At 43.9% G+C, this 15,595-nt stretch overlaps 1 protein-coding gene across 3 annotated transcripts in view; it reads left to right on the top strand.

Moving 5' to 3' along the window:
* The window catches only part of DCBLD1 (discoidin, CUB and LCCL domain containing 1), an 83,427-nt gene that overhangs the window by 14,356 nt on the left and 53,476 nt on the right, over positions 1-15,595 (top strand). For 2 of the 3 annotated variants that reach the window (XM_037894687.2, XM_037894688.2), the window contains exon 2: positions 14,782-14,994. The exons of the other annotated variant lie outside the window; for it this stretch is intronic. In XM_037894687.2, coding sequence (XP_037750615.1) covers positions 14,782-14,994 — 213 coding nt within the window. The remainder of the gene's footprint in view (positions 1-14,781; positions 14,995-15,595) is intronic. 3 annotated transcript variants of the gene reach the window in all.

Below are 15,595 nucleotides of genomic sequence, written 5' to 3' on the forward strand. Positions count from 1 at the left end.
TGTGGGAAACAAATTCAGACTAGAAATAAAGTACAAGTGTTTTAGCGGTTTGCGTAATTAACCATTGGAAAAATTTATCTAGGCACAAGGTGGATTTTCTGTCAGTTGAAGTCTTTAAAACCAGGCTGGATATTTTTCTAAAAGATACCCTATAGCTCAGTGGTCACCAACTGGTAGATCGCAATCAACTCGCCGATCGCGGAACCTCAGCCAATCAAACGCAGTCTCTGGCCGCTAAAAGTCCGGTAGCACAGCAGGGCTAAGGCAGGCTCCCTGCGTGCCTTGGGCCCAGGCAGCTCCCGGGAGTGTCCGGAGTCCTGCATGGGGGAGAGGTGGGGATCTCCACGTGCTGCTCCTGCCTGTAGGCACTGTCCCCGCAGCTCCCATTGGCCAGGAACAGGGAACTGCGGCCAATGAGAGCTGCAGGGGCAGTGCCTACAGGGAGGGGCAGTACGCAGAGCCACGTGCCCTCCCCCAGGGGTTGCAGCGACATACCGGAAGCATCACGGGACAGGTAGGGAGCCTGCCTTAGCCCCGCTGCGCCGCCCACTGGGAGCTGCACATGGTAAGCGCCGCCCAGTGGGAGCCCGCACCTCTCCCGGACCCCAACCTTCTGCCCCAGCCCTGAGACCCCTCCCAAAGCCAGCAGTACAAATCCCTTATACCCCAAACCTCCTCCTGCACCCCAACCCTCTGTCCCATCCCTGAGCCCCCTCCTGGAGCCAGCACCAACCCCTTTGCTCCCTGAACCCCCTCCTGCGCCCCAGCCCTGAGTCCACTCCTGCACCTAAACTCCCTCCCAGAGCGCCCTCCCACACTCTGAACCCCTCAGCCCCAGTCCAGAGCCTGCACCCCCTCCCACATCCCAACCCCCTGCCCCAGTATGGTGAAAGTGAGTGAGGCGGGGGGAGAGCGAGCGATGGAGTGTGGGGGGGATGGAGTGAGTGGAGCGGGGCTTTGGGGAAGGGATGAGGTAGATCCTGCATTGCACTTAAATTAAAAAAGTGATCTTGTGCTTAAAAAGGTTGAAGACCGCTGCTATAGCTCCAACCAGAAGTTAGGAGCTTGATGCAGAAATCACTGAGTGAGGTTTGATGGCCTGTTATGCAGGAGGTGAGGCTAGATTATGATAATGGCCTCTTCTGGCTTTAAAAATCTATTACTTAATTTTTCAGAGGTGACCAGTAATTTTGGGTGGGACAGGTTTTTGGTTACAAAATTTAAGACACTTTAAAGGACCCTGATTTTCAGAAAGTGCTGAGTACCCACAGTGTGAAAATCAGACCTCTGGTGACTTCTGAAAATTAAGTCCCTATGTTTTCCTGTAAAAATAAAATAAAGGATTCTGACTTAACTGAGGTATATCCAAACTCAAGAAGAGTAAAGCGAGAACTGCTCAGACCTTCCTATGTACCGTGTCCCGTAACACAGAAACAAGAGGTCAGTTGGTAACATTGATGGCCAATAAATTCAGAAAAAATAAAAGGAAATCCATGGAATCACAGTAGCAATACCACAGAGAAGGTTGCATGAAACATTCCATTCTATTTGTTACCCCTTTCACAGCATTTGCAAATTCCTTTTGGCTTCGAATTTCTCACTCTCTTTTCTGCTCTGATAGGAGATAGTATGAAAAAGTGAAAGCTTTAAGAAATGTGCATTCCATATGAAACATTATCATGTTGATTTTTATGCTGTAGAACAGGGGTAGGCAACCTATGGCACGTGTGCCAAAGGCCGCACGTGACCTGATTTTTCAGTGGCACTCACACTGCCCGGTCCTGGCCACCAGTCCCGGGGGCTCTGCTGCTGTCCTGGGGTACCAGCTGCCAGCTCCCTGCCAGCTGGGGTTCCGGTCCCGGCTACCTGTCCGGGGGCTCTGCTACCGGCCTGGGGTCCCGGCTGCCAGCCCGGGGCTCTGCAGCTGCCCACAGCTGTGGCCCACTGGCAAGACAGGGGCAAGAGGGGGCGCAGCTCAGCACCCCCACCTTAAAAATTGCCACTGTACTAGGATATTTTTAAGTCCTACTTACATAACTAACGCCAGGTGGAACAGCGCACTGCATTTGACATTGAGATTAGAATGTGCATACAACAACTGGAGTCAGAATTTTCTGAAGGATTTCAAGATTTCCAGTGATTTGGCTCATTGCTTTCTTTTCTAATTAAACCTGAAAAGTTCAACGAAAGCAACTTGGATTTGTCTGTATTTCAGTGGATGGGTGTTGAAGATTTCGAAATGCAACTCATTCAGTTAAAAAGCTCAGAATTGTGGACCTCAAAGTGTGGAGATCTGCAGAGTGTACTTGAAGCTACCAAGAGAGATCATGGGGCCTCTATTCTGACCTGCTGGATGTCCCTGTTTGAAGAAAACTGTTTGAAGAAAATTGCGTTAGCAGTGTTTTCAGCATTTGGATCCACGTACCTGTATGAACAGATATTTTCACACATGAAATCTGTCCTCTGTCCCTCTTGGAGCCGGTTAACAACGGATCACTCAGAAGCCTGTGTGCAGCTTGACGTATCCAAATACGTGCCAGACATTGGAAAACTCAGCAAGGAAAAGCGAGGGCAAGGATCATACTAAACTGATAAGATCTGCATTTTAATTTAATTTTAAATTAAGCTTCTTAAACATTTTAAAAATCTTATTTAATTTACATACAGCAATAGTTTAGTTATATATTATAGACTCATAGAAAGAGACCTTATAAAAACATTAAAATGTATTACTGGCACGTGAAACCTTAAATTAGAGGGAATAAATGAGGACTCGGCACACCACTTCTAAAAGGTTGCCGACCCCTGCTGTAGAAGGAGTAGTCGCTGATGCTGTACTTTAAATTTTTTTAAATTTAAAAATGTCTGCAACATCCAATAGCTCCCAGACATAGCCATGATAGCCATAAGAAGCAGAGGAGCATAACGGGATTTTTAATGTCTCCTATTCTTTTAAGATCCTACAACAATGGGTGCCACGTAAGCTATTGTACAAATACTGAAGAAGGGTGTTTCCAGTTTGTCCACAATGCTTCAATTCAGAAACCTGCCTCTTACAGCTTTGACCATCTTTGCATTTGAACCATTCAGCTTTCCATTTAAACTGCAGTATGCAGAGAAGCATTTATTACTGTCGAAGGATGACTAATTAGCCTGAAAAGGACTGACTGCTCCAAAATATGCTGACCCAGGGAAAGGAGAAACAGGAATTTGTGTCTGGGGTGGCTCATGGCAGCTATTGCTCTTGTCATGATTCCATTAGTTTTATCCTGAGTCAGTTGGTGAGGCATGTCTTTGGGATCTTGCATAGGGGATTGTATAACTTGCTTTGACAAAGGGAATGTGTTCTTTGTTGTCACAACTAACTTAAAATGGCACGTATTCACCGTTTTGTTATAAGGTTGTTGCCTATATGACTGAAGTACCAGACAAGACCTTGTCTTAATCATTATAATTGTCTGATTTATGTCATAACAACAAGGTCTATGTTGTATTTGTAAAATCAAAGTGCTAATAAAAGCTGCTTTCCCAGCAGGAAAATAACAATTTTATAATAAAATGAAAATGCTTCTGTTGTAGTGATTTAAAAAGAGAGTTCACTTGGTGTCAGACTAGGGTGACCAGATTTCCCGATTTTATAGGGACAGTCCCAATTTTTGGGTCTTTCTCTTATATAGGCTCCTATTACCCCCCCACTCCCGTCCCGACTTCTCACATTTGCTGTCTGGTCACCCTATCTCAGACAGAAGTTTTGTCTCACAACTCATGATCGCAGTATGTATAGGAAAAATACCCAGTGTCGAAAGTGACATCCTTCTAATAATAAATTTGGCTGTAACTGTTAGTCCTGGGGAAAATGAATTAAAAAAAAAAACAACACTTTTCCCTTAGTGTTTTTATTTTATAGATGACATTGTTCTAGATGGTGACTTTGAAGAGCAAAGGCAGACCTGTGAGCATCCCCTGGAAGAAGAGCAGGGAAACTTGGAGGTGCCCCTCAAAGTGTCTTTTATAAGTTGTCCCTTAAAGCATGCTGAGGCTTGGGGTGAGGACTCTTACTCGCTGGGGAATGATCCACAGGGGCAGAAGCTGTCTGCATGGACAGCTCCTGGCTCTGCGAGCTGACTTTTCCCTGGCTGCCAGACTTCTGCTGTGAGCTGAATTGTTTCACTTCTTGATTTCCATACATAAATGAAGCTGGTCAGCTGGAGACAGTGCCACTGATGGCATTCTCCCCTTTCTAAGTGGGCAGGAGGATGCCTGCAAATAAAGAATGTCCTTAGCATGTGTGTATGGAAGTGACACTTCCTGTCCATATAGTTTTTGACAAACGGTCATTCACTCCAAATCTGTTATGGGTACAAAATCCCATGGGTTATAATGTTAGGACTTAGGATCTGAATATGAGCTAGTGTAAATAAGGTGAATCATGAAGCTTTTTAAAACTGCAAATCTGAACACTAGGTGTAAAGTTAATCCCCTGTTCTCCACTCCCTTTCCACTTTAAAGAATTGTAATTTCTTATAAGTGGGACAATTTAATCCTTAAAAAAATTACTGCTTTCTTTTAAGTTTTAGAAGGGGAAAATCTAAGTAAAAGCTTTATTACTGTAGTTTTTACCTCTATCCCAGGGCTTTTTCACAGGAGAGAGGATTTTTGGCATGGTGGAGGCTCTGCAGATGTCCATGGCAAGCTGACAAAAACAATGTTGTTCAGGTCACAGTGGAGGAATTGAGACTTTTGTGTGTATGGGTATAGAGATAATTTTTTTAAATTGTTTAATTTTAAAATAATCCATGGAGAGCATCAAGGGAATCTTGGGGATACAGAGCACGACTTTATTTTAGTAAATGGGGAGCTTAAAAGTGGTAGACAGTGTCTTTCTTAGCTACTTGGTCGCGATGGCCAAGTTTACCTTGGTGACTTCATATATGGCCCATCAGGAGTTGTTCTAATTGGGGTGTCTACTGAGCTATGTTTGTGGGATGGAATGAAAGAGAAAGCTAGGCCTGTAACAGCTACCTAAAATGTGAATGACATGGTGTTACACTGGGTCTATTTAAATAAGCTTCAGACTGGTTTGAAAGACTATTTTAGCTAGACTCGTGGTAAAAATTGGTGATTTATTGTGCTGCTGCTGTGGAACTAATTTAGGATCATTTGCTGCTTTCTGCTTACTATTCAAAGAGGGAGGTTACGGTAAATAATGCCTGAGAAAAGGGGGAAAGTATCTTCTAGTTTGTTTGATTTCCTGTTCCTATTTCTTCTTTTTGATGTCAGTAAGTAAACAGTTTGGTCTGACAAAATAATACACTACAATGATCCTTTGTTTCTCCTCCACCAAGCTGCTGCCTGTTCTTTGCTTTGGCAGCTAAGTGATTGCTGTGAGGAGCTGTTGGAGCATGTGGGTTAAAATGGTTCCTGAGAACCTAATACAGCCAAATACGTGTGGATACAATTCAAAGACAATACATTACAAGCAATTTTACTTTTCCTTTCACAGTTGAGCATGTTGCAAAGTAGCTGGGTTCCCCTTTTAAAAAGAGGATCTATGAAATTATACTAATTTAGAGGTCACCCTGATGCTCTCTCTAATGATATTATACTTGCCTGAATTTTCAGTTTTTAGTTAGGAACATTTTTAATTAAAAATCAGCTGTGAAACTCTCGACTTTTGTCTGTGATCGCCACAAGATGTTGTATAGCGTGTTGGAGCCACGCTACCATGGAGGCTATAGAGCTGGATTCCTAAAAGTTGCCTGTCATTGGGCAGATCATGCATTACAAATTTATACACTTTTTTTCACATATTGGACTTCCTGGGCCAGATCCTCACCTGGTGTAAATGGCATTCCATTGAAGTCAGTGGAAGTAGGTGAGTTTGCACCAGCTGAAGGTCCAGCACCAGCTGTTTGAGTTTTCCAAACACTGCCTTTTTTTGTTAATGAGTGATCTCATACCAACTCCCTGGACAGCAAGCCCTCAACAGGACTCCGGTTTTGTAGTGCCAAATGATGTAATGGAGTCTGGTTGTGAGCAAATGTAGTGTTCAGTGGTATCTTGAGTTCTGTTGTTACCCTTCCTTTTCAATATGTATATGAGGCCACGAGACGTTTAGGTTGTGGTGCATTCTATAACATTTTAAACAGTTTAGATCCTGGATCCCTCAGCGATTGCTCCTCTACTTGTCTGATACCAGAAAAGTCATATTTCAGCAACAGTATAGTTACGCAATCACTAAGCCCCTAGTGAAGACAAAACTTGGGCATTTTGTCATGAAAACCTGCTTTGACATGGTGGTTGCAGACAGCTGAACCCAGGATGTGCTAGTGCTTATGCCGATGCTTTCAGGGGTGCAGCTGCACTGTTGCTCGCCGTTGCTGAAGTAGATATATTTATTTTGCATGTGCTACTCCTGGGGGAATTCTGCACCAAAAAATTAAAAATTCTGTGCACAATATTTTAAAATTCTGTATATTTTATTTGTCAAAATAGCCCAATATAATCACACCAACTTCAATTATTTTGGTAATTTATTTCAAAATACCTGTCAACAAGTCTGTCTGTAACAATGCAGGCAAAAAAAAGATTCAGGAAATGTTTTTGACATAGTTTGCTTACTAGGCATATTAAAACAGAACTTTGACTAATAATTCTTTTAAACTACAATACAGAAATGTATTTCCAGCACTCCTCAGAAGCAGTGCAAAGGTTTGGGGCAGTTGGGGTAATGGAGGAGCTGAGGGAGAGGAAAGTAATTGCTGGGAAGGAGCCTTGGAGTGAATCTGGATGGTGGTTGCCTGTGGGTAAGAGAAGTATGGAACAGGTTTTGGGGTGGGGAGAGGGATTGTTAGGGAGTTGGAAGCCTCCCCCATGCAAATCCTAGCTGACCCTTAGCCTCTCCCATTCAGTCAGGCACATCTTCCCCTCTCCCCATGTGTCCCTGCACTCCCATTCAGCCACCTCCCCCCATCCCCATGCAGCTGTGCATCCCCCGTCCTCATGTGGCCTTGCCATTCAGTGCCCACCCCAGTCTGTCTTCTCCCCCCCACTAGCCCTTCTTCCTCCCCCTCAGTCTATGACACCCCCCCCATACACACAGCAACCTCATATGCTCAGCTCTGTGTCTCTTCCCCCCCCCCACCTCCTCACCTGACCCTGCGGGCAGGACGCTGTGAGGAATGCAGCCTCTCCTCCTCTGTTGGCTGGTGAGCTGTCTGCCCTCTGTTCTGCCACTACAGCAGCCCCTGGTGGGCAAAAGGCATAATTGCATTGCCTCTCCCGCAGAATTTTGTCCCCCAGCATTAATGTGCAGACAAGTTCTTCAAGAGAAGCAAATTCGGGCTATATTACTTTTTTCCACTATTGTATGAAGTTGGTGTGACAGAGTGGAATATGTCTTTATTGATTTATGAACTCCATTTTGTATTGTGTGGCCAGAACATTGCATTGCATTCCAGACAGTGCCCTGCCCAGGAGACGTGCTTGCCACTCCATTGAAGGACCATCCCTGAGAAGCCATCAACACAGCAGTCTAGCGCCATCAACTTTGAATGGCTCTCAGCTACGAGCCCACCCCCATGGAACAATGTTTTTTTGACCTGGGCATGCAGGGGGTGTGGGCATGCATGACAAAGGGTGGGCACTGGAAAGTCTCAGTGGAGCACATGACAAAGAGAGGGAGACTCTCTTTAAGAGTGTGGTGCTGCTCTGAGCAGGACAATCCATCATCACCAGTCTGCTCAAAACGCGATTTTTGGCTTGTTTTGAGGCAATTGGGCCGGTGTTTTTAGGCAGTTGTGGCCCACAGGTTTTTCCACTTCTCTCGTGGGCCATTTTTGTTGTTGTTCTGTTTTTTTGAGACCCGCCCAGTGTCATGGTGTTTTTTTGACACACACCCTGCCTTCCACTTATTTTTTCTGGGTTTTGTGGGTCTTCCGTCCCTGCCCCCGCTGCTAATTAGTCTTCATTTGGGGTAGTTTTCTGGCAAGCCTTATCACCACATGTCAGAAGGGATTACGGGAGGCGGGGGCGAAGGCTGGAAGGACTCTTCCCAGCCTGAAACACTGGCAAACCTTGAACTCGCAGAAAGGAGTGAGCTCAGACTAGTGGAAGGTGTGACTCGGGACTCTTGTTGTTTTCAAAGACTTGTAACAAATGGTTTTACTAGTGCAGTTACTGTGATAAAGAAATTGCTTTGCTAAGCCTGTGCACCTTGCTTTCCTGCCTTGTTTTCAGTAACGGGGTTAAACTAGAAGCCCAGAGTGTCCTCGGCCTAGGTGGAGCTCCAGGGGAGCAAGTAAGTGACTGGGAGGTTCAGGTGGTCTAGGACGTTGATTTCAGAGTCAAAGGCAGCTGGTGCTGTATCTCACACCCCATATCTCAAAGAAGGGCTCAGATGAAGAGCTAGAAGCAGTATCTGGACTTTCCCCAGACCCAGATAGCTTGGACATATATGGGAGCCAATGACTGAGTCATCTCCCAACAGGCTGGTGACCACAGAATAGTACTGGGCCAGGATGTAATAGTTGGCAGCATGGGAATGCAGGGTTCTGTCAAAGTGATGGCTCATTTTGCATGATGGTTACAGCAATGCCAATCATGAGATTTTAAATAAAATGGTTTGTGTGGAGCTACTCAAAAATTTTTCATCAAAACTTCTTGAAAAAACAATTTTCCATTGAAAAACATTTTTTTTCAAACTATCTACTTTCCACAGAAAATTTCAAATTTTCATTTAAAAAAACCCCAATGCCCAAAAGCTTAAATATTTTGCTGCTGTGGTACTTCATGGAAGTTGTAGTTTGGTTGCATCATATCCCCATTCTCCTCCGATAGGATGGGCTTCTCAGATGGATATCATCTCCCATAATGCCGTAGGGCCAGGGTCTCCCATGATGAGTTGCCTTTCCTCTCCGAGAGGGGAGACCATGAATGCTATAGGAGGTGCAGTCCAAGCAGGGAGCCTGGTTTACAGAGGAGATTGTGAGTGAGAGACACCAAACTACAACTCCCATGAGGCAAAGCAGCAGCATTTCAAAAGCAGATTTTGGGGGTTTGCTGAAATACTTCCACTGAAGATCAAAATTTTATGTGGAAAACTTATACAAGTACAAAATTTGTTGTTTTTGTATAAATTTTGTGAAGAAAACCCCAATTTTTGACGAGCTCTAGTTTTAGGTTTTCTATCTTCTGGTTTCTGAGTATTCCAGGTGCACTTTGTCACATTTTCAAGGTCTTTCACCACCACAAGCTTTTCTCCACAACCAAGTAAAAGCTGAGATTCTGACATTTGCTCTTGGGGTTTTGTTTTTGTATTTTTTTCTGTCTAGCATTGCCTCTCCAGAATGCATTTTTCCAGCAGAGTTCAGTGTGGCATTTTCTCTAATCCAGCAGTATGAATCGTTGCTGAAAAAATAAAACAGGAAACATGCACACAAGCCACTATATAACCGCATTCAGACTTGGGGTGACTGTACCTTTTGAATTATTACTTTAACTCTTTGTGGCATAGATGCTTTTGTCATGAATGCCACTGAGGTGAACAGTGAGAGCGTGGGAAAAAGGGAGAAGTGCAGAAAAGCCAGTCTCATGTGCACTTATCTTTCATCAGCTTGATTATTTGCATGACTGCCCCAGCTAGATTCCAATAGCAGCAAGTCACAAAATAACATTTAATTCCTCACCTCAAAGGAGACTTTTTATTGCTAATTGGGTTTTGAGCAGGTATCTGAGCATACAGAAAATGGAGTTCTACCTGGGGAAGAGATTGTTATGATCTGGTTGACAGGGCAGCCTAGGGCCAGGTCTACACAACAGATTTTTTGCTGGCATACCTATGTCAGTCCTGGGTGTGATCTCTGACAGCTGGCTGGCAAAAGCTCCTAGTGTACACAAGAGTTGTACCAGAAAAATGGAGCTTTTGCAAGTGTCAATTATTTTGCTCAGGAGGGGCTGGAATAAACTGTACAAGTAAAAGCACAGCTTTGCCAGTTTCGCTGCATCCACACTAGGAGCACTTAGCTAGTATAGTATATGCTGGCAAAGCCTTCCAAGTGTAATCCTGGCCTAATTCTCTTTGGATGCTGTGCAATTTTAAAAGTGGTAGGGGCAGAGTCTTGAAAATGATTGATCAGTTTCCAGTTGTAGCTTGCTATGATTGCTTTTGAAATGACCTATGTAAAATTTATAAATGATGATAATGCAGCTATGCATGTTTTCCCCCAAAATAGGAATAGAAAATACTACAGAAAAAGCTTTTTTAACTGGCATGTTGGGAGAATGGGGGGGTGCCAGTAAGTCAAAAATTCCAGTTAATTAAGTGGGAGGGAGTTCGGGTGCTGGAGGGTTTTGGGGGCATGGGGTTGGGGCGCAGGAGGAGTTTCAGGGTGCCAGATCCAGGCGATGATCACCTCGGGTGGCTCCCCCCAAGCAGCGACATGTCCCTGCTGCTCCTAGGTGGAGACGCGTCTGCACAGCTCTGCATGCTGCCTCTGCCTGCAGGCGCTGGCCCCGCAGCTCCCACTGGTTGTGGCTCCTGACCAGTGGGAACTGTGGAGCCAGTGCTCGGGGCGGGAGCAGCGCGCAGAGCCACCTGGCTGCACCTCCACCTAGGAGCAGCAGGGACATGTCACTGCTTGGAAGGAGCTGCCCGAGGTGAGTGCCACCCGGATCCAGCACCCCGAAATCCTTCCCGAGCCCCAACCTCCCTCCTACACCCTAACTCCCTCCCAGAACCTGTTCATCCGCCTAGGAGCAGCAGGGGCATGTTGCCGCTTCCAGGCAGCCACATGGAGCCAGGAAGGGAGCCTGCCAACCCCACGCCAACCAGACTATAAACCAGACTTTCTATGAAGATCAGAAATGCCAGTGTATAGAGCTTTCCAGTTGGTAAAGTGCCAGATAACACAGCCTTTGCTGTACCTAGACTCGCCCCCACTGGGATAGGGGGATGGAAATTGGAACTTCCTGCACCGATGGGGATATGTCCCCTTGAAAAGTGGACAACTTTAAAGTAGGGACACTAGAGCCTTGTGATGGATTTGGAGTAGCTTTGTATCTTATGAATACTGTATGGTGACCTGGTTATTGGGATGTTTACTATAGGAATATATTGGTTTAGTTTAATAGGAGGATGCTGGGGGTGGGGGAGGGGAAGCAAGCAGGAAAGTAAAGTACGCTCAGGATAAAGCCACTTCTCCACAAACACCAGAGAATTGTTAAGAGTAAAGGTTCAGGAACACGAGATCAAAAGAATTATAGCTGGGGTTAAAAAGGGATTCTGTCACAAGAGAGATGGGGTAGTTTGTTGAAAAGAACCAGACGGAGACCAAGGCGCCCCCTGAGGTGTCGTAGAATCAGAGTTTAAGGCAAGAAGGGGACCATTAGATCATCTAGTCTATCCTCCTGTACATCACAGGCCACCAACACCACTGAGCACCCGCACATAAAACCCAACAACCACAACTGAATCCAAGTATTGCAGCCCACGGGAGACTAGACTAATGTGCTACAGGCAGAGAATAGGAGGGACCAAGATGCACCAGTGGCCGAGGCTCCTGCAGTGCACAGAAATGATTAAGTGAGAGACTCCCAGTTAATCTTGGCAAGTGACCTGCATCCACACGCCACAGAGGAAGGTGGAAAAATATCCAAGGTTGCTGCCAGCCTGATCTGGGGGAAAATTGCTTCCCAACTCCACATATAGTGGTCAGTGAGACCCTGAAAACATGAGCAAGAGCCCGCCAGCCAAGCACCTGACAGAGAGTCTGCTTGGTGCCACCCCAGGGCACTGGCCATCCCATCCAGTGTCCTGCAACGACCATTTCAGAAGACATTAGGCCCGCCCAGGTTACCGTCAGTGTATGATAACCATATAGGTAAGTTAGACCTGGGTAGACTGTTTTTAAAATCCTTTTTCTCTAAATGTTGGTTCCTGCTGTGAAAATAAACAATAGTTTAAGAAATCTGTTTGAGCACTATCTAAACCACTTGTCCCAGACTCCGAAAGAGAAGGACCACGGGGGCTGAACTCAGTTAGACTTGCAGGTAAGCACAGTTGATACACTGGAAACTATAGCCCAAGTGGGGGTGGGGGGGATTGTGGAATTTCACCCAGGATAGGTCAAGACAGGAGGCCGGAGACCTGAAAGGGTAGATTCAGATACACAAGAAAGAGGTCAAAGGTACAGATAGTCCAGTAACCCTGCCAAGTCCTGCCAAGAAAAACTGTCTAGGAGATTTAATGAATTGGTGAAGCCCCATGGTGCCCTGGCCCTTGCTTTCTGAGTTCTGTTGGTTCTAGATCCAAAGGTAGAGTGGAGTTGCCAATACCTTGCATCACTGTGGTAGGTTTTCCTTCCCCTCAGGTCCCCTGGTGCATTTTTCACCACAGAGGCCCTCTGGTTTACTCCGGTATAACACAGGGCAGAATGTAACCCAGTGCAGCCAACAGAAATTTGATATTATTGGGACCTGTTATGTTTCCTGAGTTTTAGTGATTTTTGCTCCACCACATTAAGTTGCATTTCAACTTTTTGCATTTAATTTCCTCAATTTTTGTTTTGTTTTGTTTTATTTTTTATTTTTAAAGAAACAAAAGGAAAACAGAATCCCAGAGCTTTTCAACAATCGGAACTTAAAAGCTCCACTAGCTAAACCAATGGCATTTTGACAATTCCTGGCTCTGGGGTATATTGACATTCTTTAGGTGCACTGGCATGTGTATTGCACACTAAGATAACTCTAAGCACATGATCTGTAGAAGTACATGGCTTTAACATTAAGTGATTAGTTTTTGCACACATATGAAATGAATTTGAATGGTCAAATCTAATTAAAACCAAATTCTTTCAAGTCTGATAAAGACAATACATCTCAGTGAGGACTAGTTGCGTACCAATCTTCTGATTCTGCCAATGGATTTATGTGTGTGAAGCCACATTCAAGTCAATATTTACCTACCCACAGTGCATCACACCTTTATCCGTAACACTGTGCTGCTGTGTGGACACAAGCATTGTAGTATGAATGTACTCTTCCAAAATAGCTTTTTTGATTGTACTAATAAATTCTACGTCAGTGCAACTTCTGTGTGTAGACAAAGCTGGGCTTACCAATAGATGTTGCTACCCAGTGATAGCTATATTTATTATCGCTAGGCAGGGGTAGCACCACTAACAGCAACAACCTGCTCAAAAACCTAAATTGTTGTTTATCCTTACCATTTGCCTGTAACATCCAAAGTAAATAGAGCCACTATAACAAAGAGACTTTTTAGTGTGTGGTTTTTCCAGTTGTGTGAACAGTAGGGATCAGAATCACATTTTAATGGAATTTGGTTTTATAGTGGTAGGAGTCTGAATTTTCATCTTCTGTTCATCTTTTTCCAGACAACGTAAGCTAGTAATGATGATAAAGCTTTAAAATAAGTGCTGCTTTCTGTGAAAAGTGTGTGTGTGTGTGTTGCATTGAATGATGGCACTGTGTAAAAGTTTGACAGATTGGAGCTTGTCTTTGCAAATTATGTCACCTTTTTTGTTGCCAACATATCACATCTTCACCAGCACTTCATTTTTAGTTGCCATTTCACCCAAATGAGTTAAGTATTTTTCTTTAGTAGTTTAAAATAGAAGGGGCATGACTGTTTGACCAAAGTAACCCAATGTAAACTTCTGGATAATTACAGTGTGAGACTCCCCAGCCATTCTGAATAATTACTGTTATTCGTTAATATTGATAGTAAGTCATTATTTTAGCACTGATAATGTGCAAAATACTGTACAAGATACAAAGGTAAAGACTATCTATGACCCCAAGAGCTTAAAATCTGAGGACCTGACCCTGCAAGCATTTACGCATGTGAGTAACTTTACTTACTCAAGAAGTTCCACTGATTTCACTGGGAAACCCAGAGGCACGTATTTGCTTAAGGCTTTTTAAAATATAAACATCAAACTACTAGTACACTTACTCTTACTCACACTGTGTATTGCTTCCTTAGTAATCTGAGTCTCTTTTCTATACCTATGCTTTTTCTTTCAGCTAATGCTTTCTCTATTCAATCTGTGTCCCGCCCATTCCAACAGAGGTGGCTTGACTTTTCATTTGAACTTTCCAGTTGTCATACCTAATGCTGCAACTGACAATTGTGCACCATCAGTGGCTCTAAACCATCCTGTAGTGCCTTTGCACCATTGCCCACTCAGGGTGTGTGTTTTCTGGATAAGTGGAGAGAAGAGAATAACCTTGACTATAATAGTGGTGGGGTAATGTGGGTTAAATTCTCTCTGTGCTTTCACATATGGTCCAACTTCCTTCTCCCCCCAACAATACTGTGTATTGTATTGTATTTCACTGAAACATGCAGTGGTAACTCGGAAAAAAATATTGATGGCAAAATCATGATAGCCAGATGCTACATTATGTGCTCGCATTCTCAGCAGGATTTGGCCCTAAAATAGAAAATTAGAGTAAATTAATCTGTGTGTGATTCCTTCAAACCTGAAACAGTAGTTTCTAGAGATTTTGGTATCTTGGTACACAGCAACCACATTCTCCTCAAACCCCCACCCCCCACTCCCTTCTTGTTTTAAAAGAAAGATGCTGTGACTCCATCAATTTTAAATTTACAAGGACTTCTGGATAATAGCGACTAAGCTGAGGAGAAGTAATACAAAATAAAATGCTTTATTTTTGAAACTGGTGAGTGACTATTGATAACAATGCCTTATATATGTTGTTTTTTACTTCCTTTCTCCCTCACCCTTCCACTCCAAACAGGGGATGGATGTGGGCACATGGTGGTGTATCAAGACAGTGGCACTCTGGCATCCAAGAACTATCCTGGGACTTACCCCAACTATACTGTTTGCGAAAAGAAAATTCAAATACCTCAGGGAAAACGACTGATCTTTAAAATTGGAGACTTGGATATTGAATCCGAGAAATGTGAATCTAACTACCTTACTATCCTTAGCTCTTCAACAATACATGGTATGTAAGAAAAATGGGTAAGATCATAAATTGTTAAAAGATTTTGGGTTTTAATTGATTGTGATCAGAGGAAAAGTATGGGAATTGTTACCTTGTTTCCTTATCAGAAAAATCTTCCTGCATATTAGAGTATTCTGTTCTCAAGCATGTAAAGTGGTTGGTGTCTCACATAGTGTAAGAAACCTAGAAATATGGCCATTCTGTGTATACTGTACAACTGCCTGGCCAAAGTGAATGTGCAACAAGTACTAGCATGTTCACAGACAGTTTTAGCTCCAAATATGTGAAATTTAACAGTTATGACCTTTATATTGAAAGCACAAAGGGTTAGCCATCGTAAATGCTAATTGATCAGTCTTGGCTATTTCTCTGCTACACCCTTGTTGTGTATAGCAGCAATAAAATTAAAATAAAATGCTTCTCTACTTCACTAGATAAAGCTGAAATGCCAATTGTAACTGATCCCTCTGCAATAAGTCTCAAAGGCTCTCATACCTGTAGCTAGGTAGGGTAAATTTTCACTGCATTGTGGTAAAGGAAAGCCTGAAGGGAGGAGAAGATGCCAAGGGGAGCCTGCAGTTGGAAGGAAAGACTGGACTAG

The sequence above is a fragment of the Chelonia mydas genome, chromosome 3 (assembly GCF_015237465.2).
Source record: "Chelonia mydas isolate rCheMyd1 chromosome 3, rCheMyd1.pri.v2, whole genome shotgun sequence".
Classification (NCBI taxonomy): Eukaryota; Metazoa; Chordata; order Testudines; family Cheloniidae; genus Chelonia; species Chelonia mydas.